Source organism: Bison bison, unplaced genomic scaffold (assembly GCF_000754665.1).
Source record: "Bison bison bison isolate TAMUID 2011002044 unplaced genomic scaffold, Bison_UMD1.0 scf7180017864236, whole genome shotgun sequence".
NCBI classification, from domain to species: Eukaryota; Metazoa; Chordata; class Mammalia; order Artiodactyla; family Bovidae; genus Bison; species Bison bison.
This window is the reverse complement of record NW_011494808.1, coordinates 3,265,015-3,278,604: the sequence shown is the minus strand read 5'-3', so window position 1 is coordinate 3,278,604 and position 13,590 is coordinate 3,265,015. Positions and strand designations below refer to the sequence as shown.

At 42.4% G+C, this 13,590-nt stretch overlaps 1 protein-coding gene across 1 annotated transcript in view; it reads right to left on the bottom strand.

The window, feature by feature from the left end:
- Positions 1 to 13,590, bottom strand: part of HOOK3 (hook microtubule-tethering protein 3) — a 92,139-nt gene that overhangs the window by 18,045 nt on the left and 60,504 nt on the right. The window contains exons 15-18 of the mRNA XM_010846449.1: positions 11,451 to 11,520; positions 9,364 to 9,504; positions 4,366 to 4,453; positions 108 to 142 (exon numbers count right to left, since the gene is read on the bottom strand). Coding sequence (XP_010844751.1) covers positions 108 to 142; positions 4,366 to 4,453; positions 9,364 to 9,504; positions 11,451 to 11,520 — 334 coding nt within the window. The remainder of the gene's footprint in view (positions 1 to 107; positions 143 to 4,365; positions 4,454 to 9,363; positions 9,505 to 11,450; positions 11,521 to 13,590) is intronic.

Here is a 13,590-nt window from a genome sequence, read left to right as displayed (position 1 = left end):
CTTGAGGGCCACCCGGGCCCCTGCCTAGATGCTCTGTAACCACCAACACAAAACACTTCTGCTTCTCTGGACAACCCGACAACGGCTGCAACGGCTTTTATACTCACAGATGCTCTTCAAGCTTCTTCTTTAGAAGAACTGACTGAAAATGGAAAATAGAAAATAGCTTATTACTTGACATTTTAACGAATACATTAATTACTTTAAAGAAAAAAAATGAAGAGTACTTGTTCAGGGTGGCAAGTAACTCTGAGCAAGCCCTCAGTAAGTTCTCTGGTCAAAGTTTGAAAACACACGATGTACCCAAGTTTGTTTCTCTCTTATAAGGGAGACAACAGCTCATAAGTGATAGCAATCAGTATAAAAAAAAACCCCAAACTGCATATCTAAATTCTCTATAGCCAGGGAAATGAATAAAAAAGTCCTTCAGGTACAGACCTAATATTCTTGGACACAACAGGCAGGTAAAGTCTAATAATAGCAAGAGACTTTCCCTAAGACTTTTTGGGATTCCCTGGTGGCTCAGACGGTACAGAATCTGCCTGCAAAGCAGGAGACGCAGGTTTGATCCCTGGGTTGGGAAGATCTCCTGGAGGAGGAAACGGCAATGCACTCCAGTATTCTTGCCTGGGAAATCCCACGGACAGAGGATCCTGGTAGGCTATAGTCCATGGGGTCACAGAGTCAGAACCAACTGAGTGACAAACACATACGCAAGATACTTTTTATCCACGCTATTGTTTTCCGTGCGTCATGGGACCAACTCATGCAAACACTGAGTGACTCAATCCGAGATTCCTGATATGCGCGGGCTGCAAATAACTTACATGATGGAACGCGCAAATGAAGGAAAAGTCAGCCACAGCGTTTAACATGCTGGGGAATGCAGCTTTGACTGGGTATTAAAAAAAAGTCTCCTGAGATGCAGGAGATCAGAACGTACGCAAAATAAGCAAAGAATAATGGCATTCCATATAGGACCGCCAGGTTTCATGATCAAACTCAGCACTAGCGGGGTACATATTATGAATGAATTTTATGAAGCAGTCCATGTTGAGATACATGGTTACATAATTAATTCGGTTGAATTCAAATAATACGGACTTAGAAAACAGACTGTCCAATCAGTGCAGAGCCACATGGGGGGACACACCCCTCACACCGGGCGCTTCCAGTTTCAGCCCCCTGACTCAATAATGATTGCTGTAATCGCTTACTCCGGCCCATTCTGAGCCAGCCCTGCAATATTCAGATGCCCTGCTCTGCTGAGTGTGTCAACTGCAGCCAGGTGAATGGGCCACAGTGTTCACCACTGTGTCCCCCAGGCAGAGAGAAAGACAACAATCCTGCTGGCTTTTGATTACTGCTGTCCCTTCTCCAGTGCCGAGGGTGAAATGAACACATTTTAAAAAAACATCTTAGCTTTCATTCTGCACTCATGTTTTGATTAGGTTCTAAGCAAAATTCATTGTCAATGTTTATTCTGAGACAGTATGCAGGAAGTAAGATGATGATTTAATCTCTCAAAAGAGAGCGGTTACCTGGCTGGGCACGGCCCTGAAGCTTGTCACAGGTGTTGACTTGTGTTAACCTCACCACAGTGGGTGCCACCAACCCCTCTGGGGGCTGAGGGATGCCCGGGCGTTTCCAGGGGCAGAGCCCGCACTAGAGCCCAGGCCTGCAGAGCCCAGCGTCTACGCACGGCCTTCATGCCCCCGCCTCCTGGGCCACATGCCTCCCCAGCTGAAGACTGGTACTCTCATAAAGTGTGACAGGAGGGGGTCAGACCGTGGCAGCAAGCTCGCATCAGAACACTTTATAAAACAAACCAGTTATGACACTGGGTAGGAGCGTGGTGGGGAGAGAAAGGAGCCGAGTTCCTGTCAGTCTGACTTATTAGGTTTTTGATATCCTTTAAATATCTTAATTGTAAAGGACATAAACCTATATTGGTTATCTTCATTTTGCATAGAAGCCCCGTAATTTAAAATTTCAACAACATCAACTATGATGGCAGATAATGCATAAATCAAAACACTGCTCAATATATAGAAATGAATAGGAAGCCATACTTACAATAGCCTTGAGCAGAGACCATGCCAAGAGACAGAGAGGACACATTAGTATGAAGCATACACAGCAGCCAACAGAAGGAACGATTTAGTAATTCATGAACAGAAGTAAAAGATATGCATTTTGTTCAAAAAATGTACATTTTTCTTTCTTCTACGATCTCATCCTGTCTTGTTCTCTGGAGTTTTATACACTGTGGCTAGCTCAAATTATCCATATGCCTGGATAGAACCAATGCTTTTCTGCTTCCACGCTAAAAATAAATGACATAAAAATAATAATAAAAATGTGCAAACCATGCTACTCTGCCTTAGGTCATAGGACTGTGCTTTTGATAACAGAAATAAGCGGAAAATGTGTTTCTTCAGAGAGGACGCATCTCACTTGGCAGGGGTTCTGTGCATGGCATGTTTGTTGAGGCAACACTGCAGGTTGAGTGGGAGACAGAAGACAAAGCATCAAACATCTGCTGGGCAAGAACCGCACGGCGGGGCCCACGTGTTCCTCCACATCGTGAGAGTGAGGAAAGCTTCTATCTGAATCTTTATAGAGGAGAGCGCTCTGAGAGGAATTTCAGGAATTTACAGCAAAACATCTCATTAGCATCTGAACAGTCAAATAAACTAATTAACGCTAACAGTACTTTTAGGGTTGGCAACTCATTTCTGAAATATCGTCTCTTGAAGTAGTGACATGCAACGTATTTAATTAGATTTCATTCCCACAGCGGTATCTAATCAGGCCATGTAAAATTATTTTTTGTAGAATAAATCTCTTTCTGTATGTTTTAATATTAGAGAAACAAGTATAGCGGTTATTGCCCTGAGGCTGAGCAGATACTGATGTTTTGCCATGTTTACCTCCTATGACCCACACATTCTTCTCCTCTCTGCAGATCAACAGGAAGTCTCCTCAGTTTCCAAGACCAAAACCAAGATTACATTGACCTCAGTTTAAGGGACCTAGTGGTGCCACTGAACTAAGAGACGTCACTTCGGCTCACCTCTAAGACCCCCTTGGTGAGGTTTACTAGTATTTTCACACCTGAATGGTGGCTCTGCTTGGCATTTAGTGTTCTGGATAAAAGTAAATTAGTTCCATTTTAATAATGGAATGAGGTAGTTTAAATGCTGGTGAGAATCTGGGGAACTGGGAATCCACGTGGGGAGCTAAGAAGAACAACAAATTAGAGGATAAGCTGCAACCTGTGACCTCAGAGAGCACGTGGCCAGCATAACCCAGACGGTGCTTAAGAAACCCAAGAAATCAGGTCACGGATGAGCTTTCGGATCTCACACCCTGAGGCCTTGAGCAATAATACTGTTTTGTCTTCACACCTTCTTACATTACTAAGGCTGGATGGAACTGGATGGGTCTACAGCTTTGACGCGGAGCGCCCAGAATGACTCCAACGAGAACAACCAAACAGGTTTATACTCAAAAGCCAGATTACGCTGGTAATGAGAAAAAAATCACCAATTGATGGAAGCAAAGACTGGTCATGAACATTGTTTTTATCCCCTCTTCACATCACTTTTGAGGACTCTGCAAGTGTAGCTCTATTGTACACAGCTCATTAAATGTACAGGATTTGTAAAACTTGACTGCTGCACGCCTTCATCAGACTGACTGCTACGTGCCGCGTGAGCACCTTGATGGGCAGGGAGCAGAAGGAGGTGGAGGAGGAGCTGTTTCTGCCTCCACATCCGTGCTGTATCCTAGGCGAGCACCCGCCAAACAGGCAGGGCTGTGACACACGGGCAGAGGGAAAAAAGGTCAGCGAGCTTCTATCTGAGCGCGCGCGTGCGTGCGTGCGTGTGTGTGGCCAAGGGCAAGGGCAGAAAGAGGGACTCATAAACCTGGAGAGGGTAGGATTCTAGGAAGGGCATCATTTTCATAAAACCAAATTTCCATCGAACAGTGCTACCTGAGCATGCTGAGATCGTGTCAGCACTTTTTTTTTTGACCAGAAGGAAAATCAATACTCTGAAAACTGAGTTGAGCATCCATGGAACACAAAAGCCCAATACCTTAGCTAAAAACTACAAATGAACTTCTAATTCCCAGCAGGGTGAATCTGAGACAAAAAGCACTGTCTAGTCTTTTTATAAGCAATGTTAGTAAAAGGAAAACACTGTTTCTTTTCTATAACCAATATCATCACAATTATGTTGATAGAGACCATCAAAAAAAAAAGTTACAGCTTTTCTAAACATCATGAAACTATTGGACCATAGTTAAAAGTATATAGTATACTTTTAATATACTCATAGTATAAAAAGTAAGACTTACATCTTCTGCCTTTGAGCCTTGATCCTGTAAGGACTTTTGCAGTTCTTCCACTTGTGACTGTACTTCTAGGAGTCTTTGATTCACCAGCCTAGGAATCAAATGTACATTAATTTTCCAAGTTCTGACTGAACTTATACCTTTTCCCTTAGGTTTTCACATAATGAGCAAAACAAATTCTCATATTACAGTTGGAGCAGTTCACTTTTCTCATTATTTTTGTATAGCTTGAAGTTTTGACGATGACATCCATTGCAGTGTTTGACACACACATTGTGTTGAGCTGGTGTACTTCTGCACGTATATTCGTCTGAAATTCACTTCAATATACACTTATTCAAGTGAGTGCTCAGTGCAGTGCTAAAAGGTCCTCGTGGGCTGTCGCTGGCGGTCCAGTGGTTAGGATTCAGCACTTTCACTCCCAGGGACTCAGCTTCAGTCCCTGGTCAGGGAACTAAGGTCGGGCAAGTCTCTGGGTGCAGCCAAAAACAAAAAAACTGCACTTGGGGAGGCAAAATGTAAACAAATAAAATTCAAGATAAATACTTCAACACAGCACACAGAAGTATACAGAGGAGTGAGAACTGCTCAAAGAAGTGAGGACCGCACCTAATAGTGTGGAGGGGTCAGGCCTCACCTGAACCGAGACCAGAACAATAAATAAAATGCTTGTGTGGTTAATGGTGGAAAGAGGATTCGAGACCGAGAATTCAGCACGTCCACAGTGCACAGAAAGGGAGCAGGCACAATGAGTTCAGGAATTATATGACTGAATTCTACGTTATAACGACATTATGAGGGGAAGGCAGGCTGCAGATGTAACCAGAGGAGAGGCTGGGCCACCTTGTGTGAAATTCAAGTGTGTTTTCATTTATCCTGGGCTCAGTCGCTCAGCTGTGTCCGACTCTTTGTGATCCCATGCACTGTAGCCCGCCAGGCTCCTCTGTCCATGGGATTTCCCAAGCAAGAATAATGGACTAGGCTGCCATTTCCTGTAACTGCACCTAAAATTTGGTTGCAAGGGAAAAGAGCCCAGCCAGAATTTAAAAATGCTGACTCTGGAGCTCTGTCTCCACAAATTCTCTATAGATCATTAGGCTGCAACGGTCAGGGGACTAGTGGGTCTTGGGTGATGCTGAAGGAGCCGAGAGTATTTCAGAAAGATCACGGTGCCATGCAAGTCGAAGAGATCATTTTGGAAGGCGGAGAGCAGCAGGGAAGTAGGAAGCCCGGGCGGAGGCCACCGCAGTGATGACTACGCTTCCCTGAAAGAGACAGGGTCAGAGGAGGAGATGCACAGAAGACATAAACGAACAGAAGGAGCAAAAAACCACCGAGGATTGTACTCTCAGCAACCAAGAGCCACTTACCACGAAAGGGAACGCAGGAGGAACAGGCTGAGCCACAGCACAAAGAAACTTGCTTGCTATTTGTTGAAAACTGAGTGATGGAAATGCCTGTTACAACGGCTGGACCCTTGCAACTGGTGCCCAGCAGGAGGGCACAGCGGACCCTGGGGCCGTCTGGCGACGACTGGGGCCGTGAGCATGAACGACAGTGGCTGCAGAAAGTGCGGCCTGGCGCACAAGAGACCAGGAAGGCCCCCAGCAGATCACCAAGCAGAGGGCGGAAGGGACGGCTCACCCTGGAGAGGAACCAGGGACTCAGAAGGAACGAGCCAGGGCTGCTCCTGAAGCTGAGAAGAACTGAGGAAGGGGAAGTGATCAACCATGAACATGGTAAAGAGGGGAGGAAGAGAAGTCCAGGATGCTCCCATGGGGCTGGCAGGTCTAGTAAAAAACACTTTAGGAAAAGTCAGATGCCCCCCAATTAAGGACAAAACAGGGCAATGACTAGAATCCAAACAGCCAAGAATTTCGGCATGAAATTTTTTTTACTCAACAAGAAATTCTTATTAGAAACCTCCAGGTGCTATAATTTAGTAAGAATCACAGTAAAGATATAATAAACCTATAATAATAATTGGTATTTTTTCACATGAAGGAATCTGCTTTTCCACTCAGTGTAAGAATTATATGAAAATTCATATTCAATATGGGAACAGAGGTACATAAGTACATAACTGACTGTAACTTTGTTTAATTTTCTCAGGAAGCAATAGGGAAAATATATCAAACTCTAAGACTATTTCAACTTTCCATCCTAGCGATTTTTGAAATTTATTTCGTCAACAAATACTATTACTAGGTGGAGGCCATTGTAAATGTCATAACACATAGTCTAAAATACTAGTTAAAGTACAGCTCAAGCATGTACACACGTGTATGAAGCTATAAAATGTGTGTAAATATGTATGAGAAAGTTCACCGACAAAAGAAGTGAGGATTGTAATGCCGACCTCGTGGGTCAGAGATTCCAACGTGGCTCTACTCTGGATCCTTCGTGCCTCTCCTAATACTGCTGGAGGGTCAGCAGGTATCACGGATTTTAACAAATGCCAACTTACTGGCAAAACTAACTGGAGAGGACTTTGGAGGCTGAGCTCTCCTTCTAAGGTGAGGAATGGCGTGAGCAAATTGGATTCACGGTCACACAGCCGCAAGGCCCAGTGGGACTGAAACTCTGCTTGCGTGGCTCTAGTCCAGTGCTGGCAACTGGCAGGTTAAGGCAGAGACCAGGTAACGTGAGTACTTATTAAACTCAGCAAGACAACACACGACAATTCACCTAAGAGGAAAAGCATCCAGTAAGGGGGACGACGGGAAGGAGAATGTTTCACAAATATGGCAGAAGACACACTGGTGGACTAGAGGCTTTGCAGTCAGGTAGCCTGGGTCTCAGTCCGAATTCCTCCATCTGCAAAACTTTAGTAAAGTAAGACCACATGTTTAAAACACTCAGCACAGTGTTTGGAACAAACAGTGGCTTAATAAATGCTAGCTGCTATTATTATTACTGTGGCAGGTCATAAAACCCACAGATGGCTATGACCCACAGGTAAGTTACTCGTGTTGCAATCTGATAAACCAACACAGCTGTAAGTAAGAGGCACTTGGAGGTAACCAGTCATCTGGACGTGCAAGTGCTACAGTACGAATGTCAAGTAGTCGTTCTGTTTTTAAGGAGAAAAGCTGTAGTAAGGCCTGTGAAAGACATGGCAAGTGTGATAGAAGATGTAGCAGGTGTTGATTCCTGACAAGAAATCAGTGTCGGGAGCAGGCTCTCCTGCTGCTGCTGTTGCTGCTGCTAAGTTACTCAGTCGTGTCTGACTCTGTGCGACCCCAGAGATAGCAGCCCACCAGGCTCCTCTGTCCATGGGATTTTCCAGGCCAAGAGTACTGGAGTGGGGTGCCATCGCCTTCTCCAAGGCTCTCCTGACTAAGATACTAAGATACAGTGGAGGCCGAGGATGGATGGGTCAATCAAGGTGCTCTCACCTGGGCTCTGCGTGATTGCCACCTATTTTCCACTGTTCTCATTCCTCTCCCTTCTCTTTTCCCACTTTTTCTAAGTATTTTTTAAATAAAGTACTCATTATCTCTGCTCCTAAGAGCTGATATGCAAATATCTCCTTCTGTTTATATTCAATTACGCTCTAATAAATCACCCTATTGTGTACACTGTTTGCTGATTCTCCCTCAGCAGGTTTAAAAATTAAAGTCACAGGAAGAAAGGTAGAGTATGTAAAACTGTCATAACAATTTTGACTCCCAAGACTGACTCATACCTGGAAAATGCCAAATCTATCAGGCATAATAAGCAAAGAATCTGTAATACCACATAAACTGTGAAACTATTTATAAAAATGTCAAATCCCTCAAAAAATGACAGAATATCACAGCTCTAAGACAAAGAAAAGACACCATGTGTTTGGGATCTAAGAAACGTTTCCAAAAAGGAAAAGAATCAGAAGATTGTCACAACAAAATATTAAAGTAATCCTTGCCAGAGTAAGAATTGCTTTTAAAAGTAGTTGGAATGACTGCCTACTGCAATACTCTGAAAACTTACAACTTACAAGCAGGAAAGTGATGTGCTTATTAGATGTGCAGACTCCAAATTCTCAAAATAATTGAATTATTCATAAGATGGATGATTTCAAACAGATTAAAAAAAGAAAGCTCTATCAATTCGTTATGAGGGTTCCCACTATTTTCCTTACACCAACTGATTCTTTGAAACATCAGCTTGTCTAAACAAGGCAAACTTATTAATCTGATCATGACGACGAAGTAAAAGTGTCTCCAAAGACTGTCAATTAATGGTGACATTATTTTATCCTCTAGGTTTTTTTTTTAAAGATTTTATTTATTCTTAATGAATTAATTTTGCTTTTGGCTGCGCTGGGTCTTCATTGCTGCGTGGGGGCTTTCTCTAGCTGTGGTGAGTGCGGGCTAATCTCCAGTTGTGGTGCGTGGGGTTCTTATTGCCAAGTCTTCTCTGGCTGCTCTAGGGCGTTCAGGCTTCAGTAGCCGTTTCCCCGGGCCCTAAAGCATGGGCTCAGGAGCCACGTCCCCCGGGCCCTAGAGCACGGGCTCGGCAGGTGTGCACCCCGGGCCCTAGAGCCGGAGTTGCGTCCCCCGGGCCCTAGAGCACAGGCTCAGGAACCGTGTCCCCCAAGCCCTAGAGCACGGGCTCAGGAGTCATGTCCTTCAGGCCCTAGAGCACGGGCTCAGGAGTTGTGGTGCACGGTCTTCATTGGTCCTCAGCACGTGGGGGCCTCCTGGACCAGGGATCGAACCCATGTCTCCTGCACTGGCAGGCTGTTTAAGCTTCTAGTTTTAATTAGTGATTAGGAAGGGGGAACGGCAGGACTTCGGTATCATTTTGCCTGAAGAACTGAAGATGGGGGGGGCTTCTATCACAGAGACACAGCCCTTTTGGGCAAATCTGCCTGTAAGTGGAAAAAGCACTTGTGAAATGAGATGGAGGAGAACACTCTCATTTGCCCCTGCAGCTCAGATCATTTGCCCCTGCAGCCCCTGCAGCAGTGTTTGAAGGGATCAATCACGGTGAGTGGAGTGGCCGCCGCGCCCTCACCTGTTCTCTGTCTCCAGCTCATTCTTTCGGAGGTTGGCGTCATCCAGAAGGCTCTGCAGCAAGGCGATCTTCTCATTGTCGGAACCCTCCTGGTTGATTTTCAACATCTTATTCTCATGCTGAAGACGAATGAGCTTCTCCCTGAGAGCGGAAGAAAAACAGATTAACATGGTTATCAAAATCCAGCGAGGCACCATTACAGATTTAATACGTAGAACAGAAATGAAAGAAAAAAAGAACCTGCAAGAAATTTAGCTCCTAACTGGCTGAGACAGCACATCTCAGGTCTCAAACCTTTTCTTTTTATAATAGAATTGATGGTCTGAAGATAAACAATCTCCAAGTATCATGATGTATAATGAATGAGGTTTCAAAATCCTATTTTCTTTCTGATTTAAACATTTACACATTCTGCCAAACTGCTCAAAAGAAGAGCTGTATAACCACAAGAAAAAAAAATGTTTTTGTAGTTCTCTGTGGCGATGGATACTAACTGAACTTACTCTGGTGATCATTTCACAACATATATGTATCCTTCATTCACATGTCAAATCATTATGTTGTACACCTAAAACTACTACAGAGTTATAGGTCAATTATATCTCAATTAAAAAACTGTATCTCTTTATTTTTAGTTTATGAGGTTTCTAACTTTTCCACACCCTTAACATTAGTGAAAATTATCACTTTTAATAGATTTTTGCAAACTGGAAAAGAAAATCTCACTATGTGTCAAGAATACTGACTATGTCAATACTGGTCTATTAACGTGTTGAGAAGTTTCACCCCTTGCACTGTTTCACCTTGATAGCTCTTGTAGACACAGAGCATATTTTAATTTTACTGAGTAATACTCAATAGAAGCCATTTTGTTGAATCTTCATCATTGTTCTTTTCTCTCAGTTTAAAAATTCAACTTCATTACCTAAAAGCGTCCTTAAAATTTGTTTTTTGGACATAACCATTTATTTATAGGGGCTTCCCAGGTCGTGCCAGTGGTAAAGAGCCTGCCTGCCAATGCAGAAGACATAAGAGACGAAGGTTTCATCCCTGGGTTGGGAAGATCTCCTGGAGAAGGAAATGGCAACCCACTGCAGTATCCTTGCCTAGAGAGTCCCATGGTCAGAGGAGCCTGGTGGGCTACAGTCCATAGGGTTGCAGAATCGGACATGACTGAAGCGACTTAGGATGCAGCATGCATTTATTTATAAATATTCATAAAATAAGTATTTATTTGTGAAACAAATTTTATTGGTCCAATAATAAAGTACCATATCAGATGGCAAAAAAGTAAAAGGTATTTAAGATGCTTCCAAAATTGGTGTTGCGTTACACACCTTCTGTACTTAAACAAATGCTAACAATAATAAATACTGTCTTCATTTATTCAACAAATGTTTGAATGCCTATGGCAACTTTCACAGTTTATAACTTTTACATAACTGTTATTTTAGCTAATACCTCCAAGGATGCTATCAAGAATCAAGGCTGGTGTTAACTTAAAAAGGGGGCAAATTAGCCCAAATAAGGTAAAAGCAATATTCAGGATTAATCATTATCCTTTTGCTGGACAGATGGTGCTTTCCAATCATTTACTCATTCTCATACATAAAGCCAGCCATACACTAAAATAAACAGAATACTTAAAATACAAATGTAAGGAACTTCTGAGGGAAGAGCAATAGAGACAGGGCGATGTTTCCTCCTGACTCTGCTTCTGTCTTCCCCAGACCATTTCTTGAACTTAGGTAATAAATCTCAGCGACTAAGTATTTTGCAGGCTAATGGCTAAGCATAACCTTTGTCTTTGGGCCACGTGGTTTCACGGCTAAGTGTCTGCTGAGGATACCCAAGCAGAGATGTGTCTGTCTGCATGTGTGAGACCCTGTCCTCCCCAAGAGAGAAACCAAGCTTCTGTACGGCCAGCTGAGAAGGTCTCTAACGTGCTGAAATCAAGGACACAGAGCCTCGAGTTCAGATTGAAAGTGTCAGTGATAAAGAGTAAGGAACTAGTCCTCTATATCACAGAGGAGTAAGTTTTCTACAACAATACTGTGAAGTGTGACTGGACTTCACCATCTCCTTACCTGATTTCCGGTGTGACGATCTCTGCTGCAAGACTGTCTGAAGACTCCTGACTTCCCAGAGGCATCAACCCTATAAACACACAAGCACTGACTCAAGGTCAAGAGAGACCACAACTACCTCCTTTAGTCCCTATATGAACCCTACTTTGAGCATTAAAGTACAAAAACTATGTCACAGTTGCCTTCCATCATCATCATCATTTTAACATTTTTAAGTGTACAGTTGAGTAACGCGAAGTCCTATGCTGATGCTAAGGCACCATTTTGTGGAAACATCACTACTGTCTATTTCCAAATGCTTTCATCACTCAATACATAAAATCTGTAACCATTAAGCAGTAACTACTCCCCACTGCTTTCTCCTTTAGCCCCTTGTAACTTTAATGCCAACATCTGGCCATTCTAGATACCTCACGCCAGCATCTGTCCTTCAGTGTCTGGCTCACTTCACCTAACGTGCTGCTTTCAATATTCATCTACGTTGCAGCATTTATGAAAATTTCATCTCTTTATATGGCCCAATAATATTCCATTATACATACATATCACATTTTCTTTATTCATTTATCTGTTGACGGACACATGGTTGTTCCTGCCTTTTGGCTAATGTGAATAATGCTGCTGTGAACATTGGCATACCAGGATCTAGTTGAGTCCTTGCTTTGATTCTTCTGGGTATATACTTAGGAACACAATTTTTAGATCATATGATAACTTTAACTTTTTATTATAAAGAACCACCAAACTCTTCCACAGTGGCTGACCCAATCTTACATTCCCACCAGCAATGCAAGAGGGCTCTGATCTCTCCACATCCTCATCAACATTTCTTATCTCCATTTTCCTTCTTTTTTGATGACAGCCATCCTGATGGGTATGAAGTGGGACCTCACTGTGGGTTTGATCTGCATTTCTCTAATGACTAACAATGTTGAGCACTGTTTCATATACAAATTCTGGCCATCTGGATATCTTTGGAGAAACGTGTCTTTAAGTCCTTTGCTTGTTTGCTGCTAAGTTGTAGAAGTCCTTTATACTCTCTGGACATCAACCACTTATCAGATAAAGGATCTGCAAATATTTCCTCCCATCTTGCATGCCACCTTTTCACTCTATTGACAGTGTTCTTTGACACAGAGAAGATTTTAATTTTGATGAAGTCCAGTTTACCTGTTACTCCTTTTGCTGCCTGTGCTTTTGGTATCAATTCCAAGGAACCCCTGCTGAATCCAACATCATGATGATTCTCTATGGTTTCTTCTTAAAGTTGTACAGTTTTAGTCCTTACATTTAGGGTTCCATTTTGACTTCCTTTTCGTATATGGTATAAGGATGGACACCTTCCTTCTTCTGGATGTGGACATCCAGCTTTCCCAGCACAATCTTCTTGAAAGACTTTCCTTTCCTGCACTAAGTTGTCTTGATGCTCCTCTTCAAAATCAGCTGACCATCTACGGGAAGGTTTATTTCCAGGCCCTTTATATTCTGCTCCATTGGTCTATACATCTGCCCTTTCACCTATACATACTATTTGGATTACTCTAACATTTTACTAAGTTTTAAAATCAGGAAGTGTAAGTCCTCAAGCTAATTTTTTTCTTTTTCAAGATTGTTTTGGCTTTTCAGGATCCCTTGAAAGTCTATGTAAACTTTAGGCTGGGTTTTTCTATTTCTGCAAAAAATACTATCAGCATTTTGATAAGAATTGCACTGAATCTGTAGATTGTTTCCGTGATGTCATCTTAACAATATTAAGTCTCCAATGAACATGGATATCTTCCCATTTAGGTTTTGATTTTTTTCAGCAGTGTTTTGTACTTTTCAGGGTACAAGTGTCTTCCTGGTTAGATTTAGTCCCAAGTATTTTATTCTTTTTAATCCTATTGTAAATCAAATTGTTTTCTTAATTTACTTTCCATATTGTTCGCTGCTAGTGTATAGAAATGTAACTCATTTTTGTTGTTTGATTTTATATCCTGTAAATTTGCTGAATTCATTTTATTTGTTCTATTTTTTTTCGTGTGTGTAGTTTTTAAAGGGTTTCAACATATAAGAGCATGTCATCTGCAAACAGAAATATTTTTGGTTCTTCCTTCCCAATTTAGATTTTTTTTCTTTGTCCAATTGCTCTGGCTAGAAC